This window comes from Parambassis ranga, chromosome 19 (genome assembly GCF_900634625.1).
Source record: "Parambassis ranga chromosome 19, fParRan2.1, whole genome shotgun sequence".
Taxonomy (NCBI): domain Eukaryota; kingdom Metazoa; phylum Chordata; class Actinopteri; family Ambassidae; genus Parambassis; species Parambassis ranga.
Window position 1 is genome coordinate 7,067,419 of NC_041039.1, and position 14,664 is coordinate 7,082,082.

Here is a 14,664-nt window from a genome sequence, read left to right on the forward strand (position 1 = left end):
GTTTTGGCAAACAGCAAAGAAATTAACTTCAAATGCCAGATGGGGTACTGGAGTGAATCGCCAATTGGGCCGCTACACTCAGCACCCGCCAAGACACAATAGAAACTGCTAGAGCAGGTAGGAAACAATTGAAGCACCAAGTAGAGTATTCCTTTCTAAAAAATGATGTGTGTGTTTGTGTGTGCCGGATAAAGCATATGCATCACTGATGAATACCATCCTGGCTGATGTGCGACTGTATCAAGTCGGGGAGCCCAAGGAGACATGTGGTGCTCCTGCTGAGAAACGCTGCAGTCTTATCTCCCTTCCTGTCTCCCAGTGCGTCGCCGACCTTCTCTTTCCACCTCTCTTTTCCCACTTTCTGAATGTGCTCCTATCTTTCCTCACCATCACTTTTCTACACTGCTTTACCCCGTCACGCCCACCCCTCCTCCCACCCTCCCTTACACACTTGCAGCCAGCCTCTTCCACTCTATCTTTCCCCTTCATCCTCTGTAAATGGTGAGTCCGTTTGATGTCTTTATTTTTAGGCGATTACAGGCTGCATTGGTTTTCTGTGTTCCCTATTAGCATTGCAGTGAATGTTCAAAAATGTTAATGTGTACACTTGCTAACAGGATGGTAATTGCATACAATTACCAGTAAAAGTACACATTTACCAGTGGGATTGTTGCACATTTCTCATATTGTATTCGGTAACTGTTCATCTCCCTGATAATGTGGGGGCAGAGCTCTGTATGTGGCACTGTGACTTTCATTACAAGAACTGCATGGGTGTTAAGAATTAATGAGTGTTGTACTACAGTACTGTAGAGGCAGAATTAGCACCATTAGCTGAGAGGGTAAATCTAGGAAAATCTTACATTCTACAATAAAACTTTGCTGCAATTGCTTTACCACAGCTGATGGCCACATTTTTCTCACAACTCAAGATATGACCATCAGGAGCCAACTTCATGCCAGTCAGTGAGGCAGGCAGCCAATCACCAGACACTTGCCTCTTAACACCAAGCGTCTCTCTCTCACCTCGCTGCTCACTTGCCCGTCTTGCTGAATTATGTAAGCATTGTGGCTGCAATGGTGGCTGACGTGCATCTGACATATAGCTTTTGTTGACAACAAAGTGCAAAAAAAAACTGTGCAGGGTTTACTAGTAGGCATGAAAGTTAGAAGGTTTTATCTTTAACTCAAAATATAAGAGCAGGTGGTAGAGAGTGCGTGTAACTGTACAAAAGCAACTTTTAAAATGCAATTGTACCACTTGCTATGTTGGACAGTCAACCAAGTACAGTGATGCGAGTGTTGATGTGTAATAGTGCCACATGTTATGCTTCAATGTCAACCAGATTGATGTGAGATTATATACAATGTATATTTCTTTACTTAAAATGATCACTGCAATTCAATTCAATGTTCTATAACCCTATTGATTATTTGTTCAAGTTCTTGTGCTGTTCTTTGTCATTCATGAAGGGAAAAAGAATTTGGATTTTTGACTATACAAAACAACACATATTTTTTTCATATTTAACAGATAAAATATAATCTGATCAAAAAAATAATTTGTAGATTGACTGAGAATAATCAGTTAAGAGATACGTTCTGCTTTATGCTGACTTACATCATTTTTATTTACAGCATTAAATCTTACCTAACGTAAAACAACACTGACATAAGAGCAGGATGAGAAATTATAGTGCAAGCATAATTAAACAGAAAGATGTTTTTAATTTAGTTTCAGTGGGCTTGAAGTTTATTAAAAAATGTAATCAGCCTGTGTGTGATTTATTATTAGGCCTATTAGATGATGATGAGTAAGAGGTAGGAGACATGCTGTACTTTACTGGTACTGACTAGTTCCTCTTGTCTTGGCGTCTGCTACCGCTCCCAACCCCACATATGGTCGAGTCAGCATGGAGCTCATCCGCTGTGCTTTCATATGCATGTGTGTTAGTGTGTGAGCAAAGCGCAAGCATGTGTACATCCAGTAGAAAACAAAAGGGGGGAGATGTTGGAGGGATAAAAGCTAAAGAGAGAATTTAAATTCTAAGAGTACGACACTAAACATGTGTGTGTGTGTGTGTGTGTGTTTGTGTGATGTGCGTCCATCTGTGTGTTTTCACCATAAGACAATGTGTTAAAATGAGCCACTTTGATTGCCGACGCTTTATGAGTCACAAGTGATGACTCACAATCCACCTCCCCTGAACACACACACATATAGCATACAAACACACCGCACTCTCTCCTGCCTTCATCCACTGACCGTGAAGAATATGTGCAGGCAGCCTTACTCATGCATATTTACACCGAACGCACACTCACTCACCTACTCAGCGGGCACTCTCTAAAGGTTATTTTGTGAGTGTGTGTGTGTGTCTGTTTGTCCGTCCGTTCACGTACGCGCGTCTTTAAAGGTCACTTCAAGCAAAGCTGACCACTTGTCTCTTTTATGCATAGATCGGATTGATATCGAGAGCCCTTGGACATGCTGACAAACAACCATTATTAAGTGCCTCAGAGCTAAAACAACATATAAATATCACAAACAAGCAAAGCCGCCAATTACGTCCAAGAACCACTCCTCAATCCTATTCAGAATCTACAATCACTCATTCACCCAGAACCCTTCACAGTCTTTTCTTGGCCAGACAGAGTGAAGAGAAAAGGGCAAAATCTGCTACTTGGCTTTAAGCACATTTTCCATCCAGATTATTGCTGCTCAATACTTTTGAAAAAAATCCATTTCCCCCTCTTCCTTTTGCTGCTTGATACTTATGAAAATCCAATTTGGCTCTGTCTTTTCTTTTTTTCCTCCACAATTCGTGCATTTTCACCCACTCAAAGTGATTAGTGATCTGTGGGTATCATTTCCAGGGAGAATGATAACTGTGTTTTATGGAGGAGGGGAAAAGGTCCAGGACTCCCCATCAGGACTGATGTACCTCGTAGAATGACTGGGCTGGGAGGGCAGACAGGAGCACCGCTGTCCCTTTGCAGATACAGGCAGTTGCTCTACATCACAGAAGAGAAGACGACTCACTTTATCTCTCCCTCGCTTCCTCTTTCCCTCTGCTCCCTCTATCATTCATTCCTTTAGCTCTTCTCTCACAGGCACAGTCTTTTTTTCTCAATTTCTTCAGTCCACACACACACACACACACACAGACACACACACACACACTATATATCTTTCTAAGACACCCCTCCCCGCACCCAATCCGCCCCCTCAAAGAAACTCATTTCAGCTTTGCAGGCTCCTCAAAAAGCCTCTTTACGCTGAGCTAACCTAAGCTAGGCTTCGTCTGCACCATTTGACAGCCTTTACATCTCAGTATGCAGAGCAATAACACACACCCACACACACAGACAAATACACACACACACAGCTTTTTCATATGTACAGTTTCTGAAAGAGACTTCAAAGGTTTAAAAGAAATAACAATAAAAGAACTGGTTCTACTTTCAGCCTATCACAATCCAAACATCTGTAATAGTGAGAGCATCCACTATATAAAATACACTGAATACATTGTGTAATAATGCTAGAAACATATGTTAATACATGTTGCCCCTTAAGTAGCTGATTTAAAATGCTGAGCATAAGCCAGATGAAGCAATTAAGTTTTCACTGCCACCTGGATGATTCATAGCAAGGGGGAGTTCATTTAGTGATCAAAACAAAATCACATACAAAGAAAAAAATGCTTAGATAGAAATATACTTGTCATAATAAAGATGTCTCACATGATAGATGGCTAGAGACATCATTTGTGCTCTTCAAGATATTTCTATCCACCAGCTTGGATGAACATTTCATTAAATATGCCAAAAACATGGCAGCCCTGCACAATGGGAGACAGCCGTCATCATGTCTTCTCTCATCCAATCAAAGAGCACAATAGACAAAGATCAGCCTGTCACAGTAGGGCCTGTCTTCATGTGGGCCAATCAGTGTATTCATCAGCGTCATGCAGAGCCGACCGATCGGGCAACACCTACCTTTCAGTTTTTTCACAGTAGGCTGGGAGCATCTATTTACTCACGCATATGCATGCATGCTTAAACTCAGCTCGCTCAGACCGACATGCAACAGGTTACCTGAACAATATTTTTCCAAACTCACGAGTAGAAATTTGAACACCTCTAAAGGGCTATGTTACCGTACATACAAGAACCTGTCAATATTAAAACCACCCAAACCAACCCATTAGCCATACACATAGAAAATTCAGTGGGGTACCTCTGAGCTTTCCTAAAACCACACAGGATGGTGTTCCAGGAACAAAGGAAAAGAAAGAGGGCAAGAAGAGAGAGGTGGCACTATGAGATTTAGTTAGAGTGTGGACAGTTTTTTTTAAACCAGTGGCACTTGTTTTTTAGGGCTTTAAAAAAACAATGCACAACTTGGGGGTTAGATTAAAGGTATAACAGCATTGCTTTCACAGCTCAGGAATATTTTAGAATCACATGCGCCCACCTACATATAAAAGGGAGCCCATGTGAGCACCAGGGACAGCAGAGCGAGACATGCTGGAAGCCAATGAAAAAGCCATGGACAAGTGTGGATGAGAGAAAACTGCCACAATCATTGATTTAAACCCATGCCCACATATGTAGACACGTGCACAAACATACACATGACAGACCACTCAATCAAACTCTTACATACAGATGAGAGAAAATGAAATGATGTGGAAGAGTAAAAACCAAATCAAACCCTCCATGGTGTCAGTCGTTGGCCTTTTCCATGACCCAGAGCCAAGCACTGTCAAGCAGCAGCCATCTAACACCCTCCCTCCCACATCAGCAGCCATGAGCAATGTATATTAGCAGAAGTTGCTCTCAGGTCCATCTTCAAAAAATCAAACCTAAATACTCTTATTATTTAATTCCGCCACTATAAATCAGTTAAAAAATAAAACTGACTATTTTTTTAAACCTCCGTTACAGAAAAAACTGACCTTAGTTCAGTGCCTAGAGAGACAACTTCCTTCCGCCCCAGGTGGTGATGAGGTGGAGGAGAGGGGAGAGGGGGGACACAAGGAGTGTGTGTGGGGAGAAGGTATAAAGGATGATGGTATAGCAGAGGACAACAGGAAGTGAGGTATAAGGAGGCCATACCTTGGTCGCCAATCATCAGGTGAGCCAGACCTTAAAGGAAGACAAGAGCACAGTCAGCACAGCAAGGATCATGGGGCGTGAAGTGTGTGTGTAAGATAATATGAGTTAACAGGCGTTAGCTATGTTTGTGGGAGCTAAAGTTCACTGTGTTGGTGTAAGTCATCTAAATTATACAAAAACCTTTCTCTGAAGACACTTACTAATGCTAAACGGCGATCCTATGTACAAACAGGTATGCACACAGACGTTTCCAGCACACAGCCATGACCTAAATTGTACAGTACAGTACTTGTATGTCTGTGTCTATATAACCTTGAGGCACTTCAGATGATTGCACATGGGATGTAGTACTTACCAGATGTCAGCAACCAACCCCAACATACCCACAAAAGACCGACACCTACAGTATTTACATGTTTGCTGGTTACCTTGAACCCTGGCTACTTAGTACTACTGTATTTACCACAAAGGAGGCCAGAAAGGAGGACACAGAATAAAGGATAAAACTGAAAAAATGTTAAAGATAGAAGATGGGTGGTGAAAACAGTAAAAAGTAAATGAGTATATAGGAATAAATAGATCAATAGAAGTAATCAGATGAAGAAGGAAAGAAAGGTGTGAAACTGAAATACAGATTGAGAAATAGATTCGATAGACAGATAGACAGTGCAACCTACCTGGAGTGTAGCTGTGCTCTGGGAGGGTGTCGCGGCCAGGCGAGAAGAGAGAGAGACAGACATTCATTAACATGCATGCTCAGCCCTTGGGGTTACCATGGCTACTTACTGTACATGCACACCCGTCCAGGGTTATCGTGGCAACACACACATGCAAAGTCCACGCCAAACGTCACACACTGGATACCATGCTACACTGGTAGCCAAAAGTGAGGTCTGTCTAATATACATACACATATATATAGATAAATAAATCTCTCTCCAATGTGTGTACAAATTCACATCACCTACACGCCCACCCACACTTGGAGGTACTGAGGGTGGAGGAGGGGAGAAGGGGGAGGGGGGGGTGGACAGGAAAGGATGTGGGGAGTGGGGGTATATATATACATTCCTACCTGTAGGTTTGGATTCAAGAGCCGTTTACCCCAGAACTTACCTTGTAGCTGCTTCCTCTCCCCAGAGCCCCCAACAAATATCATGCACCACACTCATCCACACATACACACTGACCCTTGCAAACCTCTCTCACACTGTGTCTGTCTGTCACAAACATTCAAACGCACACTAGCTATGGCAGTTATAATGATGTGCAATAGCAGGGTAAACATGTAGGGATGGATTAGCAGTGCAGGAAGACAAGGAGCATGCATGGGTCAATACTGGACAGATTGTGTGTGTGCGTGGTTATGGATGTTTGGTTTTGTGTGTGCATGTGTGTGCGTGTGTTTATATTTTGAGCTCATCTGAGTGCTTCCTTGCCTCTGCCCTTGTGCTAGTATCATGGCAGAAACAGGTGGAGCCATTAGCATGCTAACAGCAGTTTGCCCTCAAGGACAATGCAAGCCAGGCCAGGCCTAACAAGCCAGGTTCACTCTGCCTTCACTGGAGGGCAAAATAGCTTAGACAGTAATTACAGTAATACACAGCCCTGCTCAACTGTCTACACTTGCTACATCTATACTCTCAAATAATTATGTTTCTGCTTGGGAACAAAACCATCATAAATAGTACTTTCTCATGATGGTGTGAAACATGTAATATACTGCAGTCTTTCAGGGGATGAATAGGATGCCGGCACCAAATAACAACATCATATTGCATTGCAAATGATTTTAAGCTTGAAACAAATCTGCAAAACATATGAGCAGGAATAAAAAGTGAATCATTAGGGAGCCTTGAAGATATTGTGTAATTGTAAACGTATGCGGAAACTCACACTGCCACAGTCAAATTGCTTATATCAGGCTTCAGACACGGCGCCAAGAATCTTTTTTTCTCTAGCAGAGCAGATTCATTCTGTATTAAAGATTCATAACAGATTTTTTTTCTAATTTTCAGAGGGTTATAATTTTATCTCAAAGCTTTATTGTGCAGCTACAGCGAGGTTGCTGGGTTCAAAATAACACAAGAAATGTTCAAGGTACTATAAGCGATAAACTTGACTGCCTGCCTTACAAAACAACTACACATCATGAACCCTTGTTCTTGCAAATAATCATCCTGGTATTTAAAGACAAATCAGTAGTTTTACAACACAGAATCAAGCTTAGATTAATGCAAGTTTTTTACTTTAACCTGTGCCTTTATTTCCAGCTTTCATTGCCTTCTACTTCATTTCACTCTTTTTCTTCTGCAGTGCATCAGTATACCTGAAATGAGATTTCTTTTGAGATATATGCGTTGGTACTCTGATACTGATGCCTGGGTATTAGCTCAGCCTGCAGATCCTGTGGTTGGAGGTATTGAGACAGCATCTTGTCAGACCAAAAGTGAACAGTGCCTAGGTCCAGACATTCCTCAGTCCCCCTTAGACCGCTTTGCACTATTTACTAAGATTGAACAACATGAATCCGAGAAGATAAGCTAATAATCTACTCCTAGGTTTCTGTTTTTGTTAACTAGCTCTGAATATCCACTGGTTTATGTCCACATGTTAAACACCAGTGAGTAACTGACAGCAAGACATGAATTATCATTTCCAAACCAGCCATTAATCTCCACTTATCTAGCCACTTGTCTCAGTTTTTAACATCATCTCAACAATCATCCTTAAAAGCCTGTAAAAATCCAGACTTTGATTTAATAAAATGACAACTGACAATAACTGTATTAATTTGGAATCTCATTTTGGATACAAATTATACAACATGAAACAACTGACATTGTGTCATTGAAGCCAATGTAACCATTAAAACATATTGTTGACAGTTGCCCAAATAAAGTCATTTACTAATTATTTTTTTATTTTACAGAAAATGGTGCTGAATGTATTAGCTTGATTAGTCGTTTTCTCTATCCTAATATTAAACTGACTGAGCATGCACTGTTTAGACCATGGACCCCAACTGCCAGTTCCAAAGGACACACGTATAGCCTGCACTCCCCCAAAATTCATCAGGATTTTTAATTTAGGATGTCCATTCATACTTATTTTTAAAAACACTGTTAACTTCCACCTTTTTTTGTTTAGATCACATTATTAACATATAGAAAATAATTTTGGGTTTTTTTGGTGTTACATGTATCCACGCATGTGTGTTTGTGACTGCTGTATGTGACTCTGAGTTTGCCCCAACCAGCAACAATACAGCAGACTGGATTGGACTGGCTGTGATTACACGTAATTCTCAGTGCAGCACTTAGTTTCTGCTGATGATAGCTTCACCTGTCACTTCCTAAACGTGCAGTCACCCCCACATGCAGCTGCTAGCACTATGACTATTTTATTATTGATCAGACTTTTTTTTAATAAAATATCCCAAACCTGCTGAAAGATGTCTGTCACTGTTGACCAGAGAACAAGGTGAAGTCATCATTTGACTTTTTTTTTTGCCAAAGATATTCAATTTTAAATCATACATATATATAAAAGAAAAGAAAATTTTCCAAGCTGGCTAATGCTCAATCTAAAAACTACTAAATAGAAAAATACTCCAAGACCATATCTAAAACAGTCTAAAGTTACCATTTTATAGGGCTATGAAATGAATCACTCACATTTCAGAACCTGTAACAGCAAGTTATTAGCATTTCTGCTCACAAATTGTTGCTAATTTATTTCCATCAACTAATCGATTAACTGACTGAGTGTTGCAGCTCATTATTTCTCTCTCAGTGGACTAATTATTTCAGCACTGGTGAACAAATACCTTTCACACCTGCTTGCTAAATTACTTATTATTGCCTTGAGTAGATGCGTTCTTCATTTAAACAAACACACACATACACACACCACCACAAGCATGTGGATACAGTAGATCTGTGTGCAGCATGATGCCTGAAGTCACTAAAAGCTAAGCAAAAGCTGCAGGTAAAGATGAGTGTCAGGGGCAGGGGAGGAGAGGGTTTGCAAGGATGAAGAAACACTCCTGGCATGAGGTCTCCCTATTAGTCATGTCTCCATGGTAACCTAGGTCCATTCCACTGTCCACTAAATGCTTAGGTGTGATTGTGGTAGGCAGCTAAAGGGGAAGTGTGATGCTGACAGTGGTGCTGGGAGGGGTGGAAGGTCAGGTTGGTGTGAAGTGTTGGCCACACTTTTTTTTTGGCAGATGCGTTTGTGCCATTAAAAAAACAATCGATAGGACAAAGCTGAAAGGTAACTTTAGTGGATAACAACAAAAATACAGTACTTTGTAGAGCTATTGATTAAGAATACCGACTGGCTCTGAATGAACTGAAGAAAAGCTGACAACAGGCATGACTTGGTGGGGGGCTAAAGGCTGTTACATACTCCATGAGAACAGAGAACAGAGAACTCGCTCCACGGGTGGTAAGAGTAAAAAAAAAAGTTTGTTTCGGCACGGAGGTACCATACTCCATGAGACGTGTGTGTGCAGAACTCCTCATACGGCCCTCCCACGCAGCACACGTCACACACAAAAGGTTTACAATGCAGTTGTATTGCAAATTGTGAGCACAGTCGTGGTTGCATGACAATAGATAGAAGATCAGTGTAGCTGACTGTAGCAGACCTCTGGTCTGTGTGAGTTTAATTCTGTGAACGTGTGGATGACTGTCTGCAATAATACATCCCGTCTCCCGGTGTTTAATGTGCGTCCAGCCACTGTAACGCCGTGATCAATACTGGGATTAGTTTTTATCGCCACCTTTTGGACAGACACTCTGCTCTGTGCGCCGTGTTTCTCTTTCCAGGAGCTGTTTGCCGGCTGCTCATCTAAACTGTCCATTGTCGCTGTACTTCCTCCTTCTGTCTGTGTGTTCTGCATCTGAAGAAGCTCTTGCGCTTCACCACATTCATCACGCCCACAATAAATTCTGACCAACAGCATGGCTGACGCACAGCCTTGGGAGAAAAAGTTCTGCCCGGGCCATGTGTCCGAGAGCGCTGCACAACGGGTGGTCCGAGAGAGAAAATTACGTCATTTGGGGGCGTAACGTCGGCAGGGGGAAGGGAGTTCTCTGTTCTCGTGGAGTATGGATCCAGCTTAAAAAAGGTAACTCGGTTTATTAGGCATCTCTTTGTTGTAAATGCGTCATTATACTACCCTGTGTGTTGGCACTTGTACTCACAAAACTTGTTTAGCAGTATTAAAGGTAGGGTAGGATATTTCATTCTGATGCACTTTTTGATAAATTAGTGTAACTTCTCTTTACAATCCGATAGCAACCGATTAGTTTGGCAGTTTTGCTTTAAAACGAAGAACATTAATCATCTGTGGAAGCTATAAAATGCTAAAAACATCAGCCAATCCTATGAGGCGCACCTGCACGGACTATTGGCTAGTTGACTGCTCTCTTCCTGCTCTGCGTGCACCAGAGAGGTACGTGCATGATGGCCGAAGTCACAGACTGGTTGGGAGGCGTGGCTTCGGGGTGAGTTCCGAGAGAAAGGGGTGTGTGTTTACTTTCAAAATCTGGCTGACTCTCACTGAGTTTTCAAAATCGCCTACCCTATAAAGGAGAGGTATATAGGGTTAAATATTAAATCACCTAAGAAAAATTGTTTCTTTTGTCAAGTCCAATGTAACTGCTTCTAGTGCCTCTTTCTTTATATTTACCATCTGCTACTAACAGGACACTATTTCTTTTTTATGTTTAAGGACTGACACGAAAATGCATACTATACATGTTCACACAGACACACATAGACATCTTAACAGGCTACACACTGTTCAAATTAATGGCAGGTGATGGATTGTGCACACATCATTTCTTCCTCCCATGCATGGAACCTCCGAAGGCTGACTAGAATCAATGGAAATCTATTTAACACAGGCAGCCAGGTGTCAGGCATGTAACAACCACTGATTTCCAGCCTCTCAGCCCAGTTCCAATTAAAGTCTCTCAACAGGAGCCAACAAACCACGTCCATAATGGATCTATAAGGGTTATTGCGTTTTGCCAAATACACCAACAGAGCCTCTTGCCAGCCAGGTTAAGCTAGATCTCAGTCAGTTTAAGAAATTTCAGTCTGAATGCAGCATATCAGCTGTTCTGAAGCTCTTATCTCCAGCTTTACTGATTTCATTTTTCTGGTGTAGCCCCACCTCTGGATTCTGTAGGACTGTACTAAACTAAGAGTCTTTGGCAAGCATGATAAATCAATATAAAATCAGTATGCATGTTTTGTACTGTTTGTGAATGCTGCTAGTCCATACACACCAACTGAAAGTGGTTGTGCAGGCATGAATGAAAATTAAATGTATATGTTTGTTAGGCTTGTGTGTGGCAAGATTTAAAGTGTGGGTGTGTACCAAGTTGTGTGTATGGATGAAATGCATATGATGAGTCAGCATGGTTTTGGGCCTTACCTTCGCTGCAGTCATTGCCTTGGTATCCAGTGTCGGAGCAGTCGCAGACGGCCTGGTCGTTGACCACACTGCACACCCCTCCATTCTGGCACTGGTGGTCTGGCCCACAGCCAGCCGTTACTGTGATGCCCTCTGAGCTGTCCAGCGTCACCAGCGAGCCGTTGATGCTCACTGCCGTGATCCAGCCACGGAAGGCGGCGTGTTCCCGCACTGATGGAGAGGTGAGGCGCAGGGGCGAGGAGTGGAGATCTGGTGTTATCCCGCCCATGTAGGTGTGACTGAATACCGTCATGTCTCTTCTCTTACTCTTCACTTCTGCCCATCCTTCCAATCGCCCATCTACTTCTAATGAAGTGTTCCTCCAGTCCCGCTTGACACGCACTGCATGCCATCGTCCATCACTCACCGCCACGCCTGACTGCAGCTCAGCCGGCTCAGCACAGAAGATAGAGAAGCGCAAGCGAAGGTGGCCATGGAGAAGCAGCAGCTCCAGGAAGTCGCAGAAACCCTCATCATCCAGGTAGAGCAGCAAGCCTTCCTGGCTGTGAGTCCGCAGGCTGAAGCTCAGCACACTTTCACAGCAGGCGTTCCACACTGGGAACCGCCCCCACTGGCTGGAGACTCCTCCAAACTCCAGGACCTCTGCTTGGGCCTGGCCCCCCACACTGCACAGGCACAGCCCCAGGAAGAGTAGGGGGGCTGCCGCCCAAACACAAACCGCCATTACACTCATACACACACTCGCTCTCACACTCTCACACACACAGGAGGAGATAGAGGCTAGAGCTGGGTTGCTCCCTCTAGCCTACAGCTCATGGTGACCACTGTAGGGCACTTTGTAAAACACTTTCTCTGTGTCTCCCGTACACCCTGTTTTCTTCACTTTATTGGGAGGGGGGGCTCCTGTACAGCTCCAGTGGGGGAAGGGGTTACACAGCAGCTCCCTCCGTCCTTTTAACACGCTTGGGACATCTTTTGCCGTGGTGTGGTGTTTGTGTCTTCTCTAAGATGCCTTCTCTCCATTCAGTCTTTCATTCTTCACTTCTCGCATATGAGATTCCAGGTGTGTGTATTTGTGTATGTCTGTGTGAGTGTTAGACATGTGACAAATAGGATGTGAACTCCATCTTTGTGCCCTAGATAGGGCCTTATCCCCCATGCAGGCAATTCCCCACGGAGTACGAGTATAAGTGTGTGTGTGCGTGTGTGTGTGTGTCTCACACACTGGTAATGGAGAGAAATGACACCGTCATAGCAGTATTTTCTCCCCCTCCTCCCTCTCTTAGTAGGGCAAGACTTAAAGTGTGTGTGGGCAAATATGTGCGTGCATGTGTGTGTGCAAGTAAGGTATATGTGTGTCTCTCACTGCCGCGTCATCACTCTCTCCAGCGACCTACAGAGAGAACAGAGACGGCACAATCAACCAGGGTCACAAACACACACACACGCACACACACACACAAGATGATCCTGCTGTTATTTTAACTAACTTGTGCTTTTTACGTAGACATCACATTGTTCAGTTAACAGGCCCAGGTTTAGACTTTTTAATCAACATACACGCCAACAAAAAACAAGATTTCTACTTTTACATGCCGACAATTACAGTACAGGCACCCGCGCGCACGTACACGAAGACGTATACAAACAGCACCTCCACAGTAGAGCTCCCATCATGCCGCAGGAGATTTTTATAAGGTGGCATACCTGCGACTGCCTTAACGTCACTAAGCATATGTTTCACCGTTCTATCTTCATGAAACAGTTGAAAGCAAAGACTTTTGTGGTGATTTTTTTCAACATAAATTTACAACCTCACCACTGAATATCTTATCTACATCACAAAGAGCGTGAGCAGCACCGCGCGCTGCGGCGGATGACTCAAACCGCCTCGCTTTATCGAATTAACGGCTTCAGAGCTCATTTCTAACAGCTGAACACATTCACACACACACACACACACACACACACACACACTGGCTGCAAATGCATACACACAGTGTATGCTACACGTACTTTCTTCTCGGAGTCTTTTGAAAGGCGCAAAGCAGCGACATCTCAGTTATTGATGGACAGGGTGAATGAATGCGGTTGAAATATCGATTCTCGATTTGCGGCCATACCTCCTCTCCATTTTTTCTTCAAGGCACCCGCTATTTCACTACACCGGAGGTTCAGTCACATCACCTGAGCCCTATAGCATTTAGCGGTAACTTACCAGTAACGCGGCGGCTAATTACCAGTTACCAGACCGACTGTTTTAATTCATATTTCATCTGTAACTATAAACAATACAACCACCCTTTCCCCACAGTAAATAGGTATATGAAGCTAGAACTGACCTACCTCACGCACATCCCGCGGTTCCGTGGCAACAGTGCCGCGCGCGACTCATCGATTTTCTTTCCCATTTGAGGAGAATATGGAATTCGCGAGACAGGAAAGAGCAACCGCGCGCCTGGTGGCAGAGAGAACCGGTCTACCGGACAGTGACAAAACTATCACAGGCTCGCCCCAAGGCGACAAGGTGCTACTGCTCTCCGCCTCGCGCTTTCTCTCTCTCTCTCGCACGCTCTCCTTCCCCCTCTCGCGCTCACTCTCAGTGTCTCTCTCCCCTCTCTCTCTCTCTCTCTCTCTCTTTCCGCTCTCCTGAGGAGGAAAAGGTGCAGTCTGATGCTCTCCGCGAGACTCGGCAGAGGGAGCGTCACGTGGTCACAAAGAGAGAGGAAGAGTGTGAATGTGTGCGTGCGCGAGAGAAAGAGAGAGGTAGAGAGAGGGTGAGCTCGAGAGGATGGGCGGGGCCGCGCGCTGCTGCTGCTGCTGCAGCACCTTGGACAGCGCGCACTCTCCGCCTCGCACGAGAAACAAACGCTATTACCGGAGGCAGAAAACAAGGCGAGAACCCGGGGTAGATCCGAGTGATTAAACCCGTGAGTGACAGCGATGGTGGCCTTTACCTCTCTCGCGCAACAGGAGCGAATGTAAAGAAATAATTTTTAGGGAGGAGAAAAGGAAACAGAAAGAAACACCTCTGTATCTCTTCTAGCATAGAGAACACACACAAAATCCATCTGAACAGCCATATT

General features: G+C 43.7%; 1 protein-coding gene across 4 annotated transcripts in view; it reads right to left on the reverse strand.

Annotated features, from left to right (window-relative positions):
- nrxn1a (neurexin 1a) overlaps nt 1-12,323 on the reverse strand; it is a 47,608-nt gene extending 35,285 nt beyond the window's left edge. For 2 of the 4 annotated variants that reach the window (XM_028431077.1, XM_028431075.1), the window contains exons 1-3: nt 11,579-12,323; nt 5,802-5,819; nt 5,125-5,154 (exon numbers count right to left, since the gene is read on the reverse strand). In XM_028431077.1, the coding sequence (XP_028286878.1) occupies nt 5,125-5,154; nt 5,802-5,819; nt 11,579-12,311 (781 nt within the window). In that variant the 5' untranslated portion in view covers nt 12,312-12,323. The remainder of the gene's footprint in view (nt 1-5,124; nt 5,155-5,801; nt 5,820-11,578) is intronic. The other 2 variants (XM_028431078.1, XM_028431076.1) reach the window with 1 other exon arrangement.
- Nucleotides 12,324-14,664: the final 2,341 nt, after the last annotated feature.